Raw genomic sequence first — 7,905 nt, 5'->3', positions numbered from 1 at the left:
TTTGGGGTGTGGGGGGGGGGGGGTCAACAGTGGGAGGGCTTCTAATGTCCTGACCCCACTGGTGGACCTCCTGATGTCACTGGTATTTTTGGCCACTGTGTGACACAGAGTGTTGGACTGGATGGGCCTTTGGCCTGATCCAACATTGGCATCTCTTATGTTCTTGAACCTCAGTCTTCTCACATCAAACAGCAGGACAACTATGCCCCCAGGTCAATTAGCCTACCTCTGTACTTCCAAGGTAGAACATGCACGCACAGGAAAAATGTACATGATCGTGACCGGGATACGTCACTAGTATTTGACCAGAGGGAGCCAGCGCGGTGTCTTGGTTAAGAGCGACAGACCCTAATCTGGAGAACCAGGTTCAATTCCCCACTCCTCCACATGAAGCGCTGGGTGACCTCGGGTCAGTCACAGCTCTTTCAGCTCTCTCTAACCCCCCCCCCCCAAAAAATAAGTCTAGCTTGCCACCTTAGTGGTGCAGAACGCTAAAGGGCTAGAACTTAAGGCTGCCAGACAATCTTCGGATCTCCTGGCTACCCTACACTCATTGCCATATGATAATTAATTAATTCCGCTTGTTAAATGAGAAAAAGGGAAAGAAGATGTCCAGTCCAAGTCACTCACCCAACCACCCTCTGCGATTCCCCGCAAAGCACGTCCTGACAAGGTTGTTGTCTGCCGACAGTTTTAAAATCCCTCCCCGAAGACCTGCCTCTCCAGGACTAACTGACATTCCTCCTGCCTTCGACATTCTAGGCTAGGGGTGTTAAGCATGTGGCCTGGGGGGCAGATCAGGCCCCCGCAGGGCTTCCATCAGGCCCGCAGTGGAACTGGCCGTCTCCTGCTTCCAGTTCTGCTGCAGCTGCTGCAGCATCATAGCTTGCTTCGCCAGACCCTCTTAACCGCTCAGCCATTTCATGTTCTAACCTGGGTCCTAGACGCAGAACTCTGAGCGTGAGATTTCTGTGGTGAATGCCAATAAATCAAAAGTAGGTTTGCAGCTTACAGAGCTAATGTTTTAAGCATGTTTCTATTTTAAGTTTAAAAAATCTTTGTGTTTGTGTCCTTTATAAAGTTTATATCGCCGCTACCTGGTCATTACATTTTATGACACGCCCGGCCCGGCCCAACAAGGTCTCCCTTTATGTCAGATCCGGCCCTCATAACAAATGAGTTCAACACCCCTGTTCCAGTTATAAGACCACCCACGGCCCTGTAGCAAAAACCCAAGACTGAGTATTTCAAGTTGAGGGCCCTGGAACACTGCACCTTGAAGGGCACAGTTCAGCCTCCTCAGCCACGGATTCTAAAGAGAATGCTTCTGGCTGAGCCGTCTGATGCTGGCTCTGCTTTTCACCCACCGTGGGAAACCGGAAGCGCTTCAGCCCTTGCGTTTTCTGGTAGTGGAGGACCCGGTTGGTTGCGCTGTCCATGGCAAGGATGACGTCGTCCTCTTGACATCTGGCCCGGTGACCAGTTGAGGACTCTTTGAAAATCATCGTCATCACGGACACGTTCTTCTCCGCTTTACGCCGCGCCCTGAGCGGGAAGGAAGAACAAGGAGAGATTTAACAGAGGTGATGTATAAGAAGAGGAGTTGGTTTTTATACCCCGCTTTTCGCTCCCCGAAGGAATCCCAGAGAGGCTTACAATCTCCTTTCCCTCCCCCTCCCCACAACAGACACCCTGTGAGGTCGGTGGGGCTGAGGGAGCTCTGAGAGAACTGTGACTGACCCAAGATCCACCCAGCAAGAGTCCAGTACCACCCCAAAGATGAACAAATTTTGCAGTGGCTCACGAAACCTCATACCTCCACCACAAATTTTGTCTGTCTTTAAGGTGCTACTGGACTCTTGCTCTTTTCTACGATTCCAACCGGACCGTCTATTTCCATATGCCCCCGTGCGCCAACTATGGTCCTCAGGCAGCCATCTGCTGGGCCAATGTTCCCTCTAAGTTGAGGAGACTTGTGAGCAAAAATTCTACTTTGTGAGCTACTGGCATTAAACTTCTGAGCGAGCAATTTGGCTGCTGCATTAAATCAGTGTGCTCTGGAGCCATCCTTCCTGAGCTGAGAAAAAAATCTGTGAGCCAGAGGCTAAAAAACTGTAAGCTAGCTCACACTAAATCAGCTTAGAGGGAACACTGCTGCTGGCTATCCCCACTGCTTAGGGAGGCCCATCTGGCATTGACCAGAGGACGGGGCCTTTTCCACCGTGTCTCTGGCTCTGTGAAACAGGTTCCCTGGAGAAGTGAAGGGGGGACACCTCCCTGGAGGTCTTCGGGAGGTGCTGCAAGGCCGGCTTTTTTGAGGGGGTCTGAATGACACCGAACCGAAAAAGGGGAAAAAAGACGCCAAGCAACAGTTTTATTGACATACAAGACCTCTGTGAGCCAGTTTAGTACAGTGCAGGGGTGGCCAAAGCTGCAGCTCGGGAGCTGCATGTGGCTCTTTCACACAGTCTAATTTAATGTTTATAAAAAGCAGATATGTATATCTTTCAATAAAAACGTGTGTAATCTTTGTTCATGTCTTGCGGCTCTCAAACATCTGACATTTATTCTGTGTGGCTGCTACGTTAAGCAAGTTCGGCCACCCCTGGTATAGTGCTTAGGAGCAGCAGGCTCTAATCTGGGAGAACTGGGTTCGACTCCCCACTCCTCCACATGCAGCTGCTGGGTGACCTTGGGTCAGTCACAAATTCTCTCAGAGCTGCTCTCTAAAGAGCAGTCATCGAAAGAGCTCTCTCAGCCCCACTTACCTCACAGGAAGGCTGTTGTGGGGAGAAGAAGGAGATTGTAAGGCGCTGAGACCTGGAGTGAAGGGCGGGGTATAAATCCAATCTCCTCTTCTTCTTCTCTATGTGTTTCACATAATGAGCTGCATACAAGCTTCCACAGCTGCAGAAAAGTTCAGAGCAAAGTGAACTCTCTGATCTCTCAACAAAGCTGGAACTGCTAAACGCGCAGGGGCTTTTTGTATGACAATAAATCTGTCACCTTTTTTCTTTCTTTGCTTTGCTTTGCTGGCACATTGCTCGGTGTAACCCTATTTTTCCTTCTCTTTCGGTCTCAATGGTAGGCATCTTTCAAGGGAAAGATTTGGGGTTTGCCACTTTACTTCTTTGCTTTGCTATTAACTATTATTATAAGCCTTCAGATTTAACATCCAAGTTCTGCTATTAAGCTTCCACATATAATGCAACAACCTCTGACAGATTTCGAATGCCTTATTAAAGTATCGTTTTGATTTTTAAAAAGCTTAGTTTCACACATTTATGGGATTCTTTTGGGGCAAGGCTTAAAGAAACCTTTAATGTATCAATCCCTTTGGAACAAAGAATGTGGCCGCAAACTATCAGGTGATATTTGGTCCTCCATTTGGGCCACATCTCCTTTCCGTTCCAAAATTATAGGCGTATGCATGAACTCCTTTAGATTAACTTTGCGCTGGTATCTCACCCCTAAAAAATTAGCTCACACTCCCAAAGCATCTAGCCCAAAATGTTGGGGAAATTGTGGAGAAAGAGGAAGATATCTTCATTGTTGGATCTCCTGCCCCAAGATTGCCCCCTTTTGGGACTCTATTCTAATAAAGGTTAAATCTGTTACTCCTATGCCAGAGCATTTGCGCTTGGGAGACTGGCTTTACGTGCTCATATTCAATTAGAGAAAGGGTGTCTCTATGAATATATGCAGCAAGAAACACTACTGCCCAAGCCTGGAAATCATCACAACCAACTACAATCTCTCAGTGGCATCAAAAACTTTGGAAATTATACATCACACGAAGCTCACAGATAATCTGGATAGCATTCTTAAGCCCTCTAGACCGCCCTATTTCTCCTCTATATGGCTACCTATACTGGAATACTTGTTGCCTCAAGGGGAAATTCCCCAATTGGTAGTTGACCTTGGAATATAATGTTTTTATTTCTTACTAAGTGATTACACAGCTGTAATTCAATATAGAACTAACAAAACTGAGGGGTTACAGCTAGTGTAGAGAACCAAAACTATAGACGCTGTAATGATGTACAAAACGCTTCTAATCTCACAATAATGATACAAAAATAAACAGTCAAATTGAAAAATATTAATTCTGAACAGGTATCAGAAAGATAGATGAACTTCTCCGGAGTTCTGGCATTCGTTTCGTGAAGAACTTCTTCCAAACATCAAAATGTGATAGTGTTGCTTCTTATTCCATAATGTGTAAATCCAATGCAAAGGGACCCACTACAGCCAAAACCTCTGTGTGCATGGCTACAGAGGAAAGGCCAGGAGAGCAACCCCCCTGGCGACTCCAAGGTGGGCGGGCCAGGGGGGGCCTGGCCCGCCCACCTTACATGCCTCCCCTTGCCTTCCTCAGCCTGTCCAAGGGCCGGCTTGCCTGGGTTCCCCGCAGCCGTAGGGCGCCCGGGCAAGCCAAAGGAAGGCATGGGGGTGTGGCCTAATATGCTAATGAGCTGCACCGTCGGGGCGGTCTAATATGCTAATGTGTCTCTGCTGTTGGGTGTGGCCTATTATGCTAATGAGTTCCTGCTGGGCTTTTTCTACAAAAAAAAGCCCTGACTGTATGTATTCTATTCTATTCGATCACACTGTATGTATGGTGTTGCTTGTTTGTTATTTCTCGATAAAATGTTAATTGTAATTTTTTAAAGAAAACCTATTATTATTGCCAGGGCTCTAGTCGGGGGGGAGCTCTCAGGTACGGAGCTCCGGAAGAGAACCTCTAGGGGGCGGGGCGGTCACGTGGTGAAGCCCCGCCCCCTTCTTTACCCCGCCCTCTGCTTCGATCCTCATTCCGTTTGGGAATGAGGATGAAGCAGGAGGGTAAGTAGCCGGGCCTTCTGACACACTTCCGGTGATGTCAGGGGGCGTGGCATATGCAAATAAGTTATGCTAATGAGTTATGCTAATGAGCTCCGGCAGCTCTTTTTCTACAACAAGACCCCTGATTATTGCGCTAAAAGGAAAGGTGGGATAGAAACATTGCAATAAGTAAAAGAAATAAACAGGACGTTCCGAAGGCGAGGCAGTTGCCCCCCTCCTGGACACCAACCTGTGCTCCTGCAAAGCTTTGGAAAGGTTAATATTGGACACCACGTCTCCTGTGACGAGGACGAAGTCGGAGCGGACGAGAGACTTTGCATCCACGTCCCTTAGGACGTCCCCAAGGGAGCGGTAGAGATCCGAGGTCACGAACCGCACCGTGTTTGGACAAGTCGGACGGCACCACTTGGATTTCCTGGCAAAGAACATGGGTGGAAAAGGATTACGTTACTTATTTACGTTAATGCTAAAGCCGGAAGGGTAGGAGGGTGGAAATAATTTAATACTTAGATTGGCTAACGTGTTTTACGTTTGCGCTCACGTTGGCCACTCTTCGTTTCAAATATATTTACAAGGTTTGTGAGTCATCTCCCCACTGTGTCCTCTACTGGTGTAAAGCTGGTTTAGAGCTATACTTTATTTACTCATGCTTAAGGACTGCCTACCAATGCTCCCTCTAAGCTGCGGAGTCCTGTGAGCAAAAATTCTGCTTTGTGAGTTTAAAGTTGGCCAGGCATGTTGACATTAAACATGGCCAGGGTCCGGCATACTTGAGGGACCACCTTTCCCCATACAGGCCCAATAGAGCACTTCGGTCGGGGTCACAACACCACCTAGTGACCCCGGGCCCTAAAGAGGCCAGGCTTGCTGCCACAAGGGCCAGGTCCTTTTCAGTGGCAGCTCCTACCTGGTGGAATGAGCTCCCGGAAGAGATCAGGGCCCTGCGGGACCTTTTACGGTTCCGCAGGGCCTGCAAGACGGAGCTCTTCCGCCAGGCTTTTGAGTAGGAGCCACCACCGCCACCATCACCACCATCGTGCAACTGCAGAGCAGTTCCACCGGGTTGGGCTGATTAGCCACCCGGAACATCTTGGCCCATGGCATCCCCTTTTTTCGATCTCACTGTATATACAATAGTGAGTGAGTATTTTAGTCGCTGATGTATCCTGTAAGATGTGAATTTTTGTCTTAAGTGTCTAACCTGTTTTATTTTTACTGCACTTTGGTGCCTTAACTGTTTTCATCTTGTTGTATTTTATTACACTGTTGTGCCTATGTAAACCGCCCTGAGCCCGCGTGCGGGGAGGGCGGGGTATAAATGAAATAAAATAAATAAAAATAAAGTTGTGAGCAGGTGATTTGGCTACTGCATAAATTAGTTTGCTCTGGAGCCCTCCTTCCTGAGCTAAGACAAAAATGTGTGAGCCGGAGGCTAAAAAACTGTGAGCTAGCTTAGAGGGAACACTGCTGCCTACATATCTGCTTGTATTATTTCCTGTACCCATCTTACTGAGGATCTTGTAAAGGTAAAGGTTCCCTTGCTCAAAAGCCAGTCGAGTCCGACTCTAGGGTTGCGGTGCTCATCTCCGTTTCAAAGCCGAAGAGACAGCGCTGTCCGAAGACATTTCCGTGGTCATGTGGCCGGCATGACTAAACACCGAGGTGCACGGAACACTGTTCCCTTCCCACCGAAGTGGTACCTATTTATCTACTTGCAATTTCTTGCTTTCGAACTGCTAGGTTGGCAGGAGCTGGAACTAGAGACGGGAGCTCACTCCGTCATGCGGCACACCCGGGTCTCGAACTGCTGAACTACCGACCTTCCACAGCTTGCAGTTCAGCGTCTTAACCACTCGAGCCACCGCAGCTCCACTCCTTAAACCGTGGTCACCTGTAATATAAGATTTCAGTGGACTGACTACCACTGGCCTGTAGCAACATCCATCTACCTGTGATCAGCAAGAGCAGCTAACCTCAAATAAAGCTTAGAGGGACTGGGGGGGGGGATGGAAGAGAGGGTGCTCCTTATTTGGGGTTTTTTAAAAAACTGTGTCTGCTCTTACTGTAAATGTTCCTTGATCTCCGCCGACTTCCAGCAGCAAAAGACAAACGTTTCCTCCACTCCCGTTGCCGTTAGAAATTCCAGGGCATAGTCGATCATGGCCACATTTGCTAGAGGAATCAGAGCCTACGGAAGCAGGGAGAAGATAGGTAAAGGTCGAGGTTTCCCTTGCTCGAAACCCAGTCGAATCCAACTCTAGGGATGTGGTGCTCATCTCCGTTTCAAAGCCGAAGAGCCAGCGCTGTCTGAAGACGATTCCGTGGCTGGCATGACTAAACACCAAGACGCACGGAACGCTGTTACCTTCCCACTGAAGTGGTACCTATTTATCTACTTGCAATTTCTTGCTTTCGAACTTCTAGGTTGGCAGGAGCTGGAACTAGAGATGGGAGCTCACTCCGTCATGCGGCACACTCAGGCCTCGAACTGCTGAACTACCGACCTTCCACAGCCTGCAGTTCAGCGTCTTAACCACTTGAGCCACCGCAACATCTTCCATACCAAGAGTAATTCCATTGGAAGTCATGGATCATACAAATGCCTCCCTGGTAGCAACCAGTCAAGATCTAAAAGGGCTTTTCTCTTAACCACGTCTGAAGACATTTCCATGGTCATGTGGCCGGCATGACTAGACGCCGAGGCGCACGGAACGCTGTTACCTTCCCACCGAAGCGGTACCTATTTATCTACTTGCAGTTTCTTGCTTTCGAACTGCTAGGTTGGCAGGAGCTGGGGCCAGAGAGGGGAGCTCACTCCGTCATGCGGCACTCGGGTCTCAAACTGCCCAACTACAGACCTTCCAGTCTGCAGCTCAGCGTCTTACCCACCTGAGCCACCGCAGATACCAAGACAAAAATGCCGTATTTCACTGATCCTGCAAGCAACACGTCCAAAATCCACGAAAACCTGCAAGAAAAAGTCAACCACCCACGTTTACTGAGCCCATGCCGCTATATTGTTTCTGGACCCTTTTGTTAGAATAACATTTGCTTTTCTCT

At 48.5% G+C, this 7,905-nt stretch overlaps 1 protein-coding gene across 1 annotated transcript in view; it reads right to left on the bottom strand.

The window, feature by feature from the left end:
• EIF2B5 (eukaryotic translation initiation factor 2B subunit epsilon) overlaps nt 1-7,905 on the bottom strand; it is a 55,411-nt gene that overhangs the window by 37,247 nt on the left and 10,259 nt on the right. Inside the window, exons 2-4 of the mRNA XM_015407728.1 lie at nt 6,909-7,033; nt 5,075-5,260; nt 1,368-1,545 (exon numbers count right to left, since the gene is read on the bottom strand). Coding sequence (XP_015263214.1) covers nt 1,368-1,545; nt 5,075-5,260; nt 6,909-7,033 — 489 coding nt within the window. The remainder of the gene's footprint in view (nt 1-1,367; nt 1,546-5,074; nt 5,261-6,908; nt 7,034-7,905) is intronic.

This window comes from Gekko japonicus, unplaced genomic scaffold (genome assembly GCF_001447785.1).
Source record: "Gekko japonicus isolate JY-2015 unplaced genomic scaffold, Gekko_japonicus_V1.1 scaffold1994, whole genome shotgun sequence".
Lineage (NCBI taxonomy): Eukaryota > Metazoa > Chordata > Lepidosauria > Squamata > Gekkonidae > Gekko > Gekko japonicus.
The sequence above is the reverse complement of the archived record's forward strand: the minus strand, read 5'-3'. Positions and strand labels throughout refer to the sequence as shown.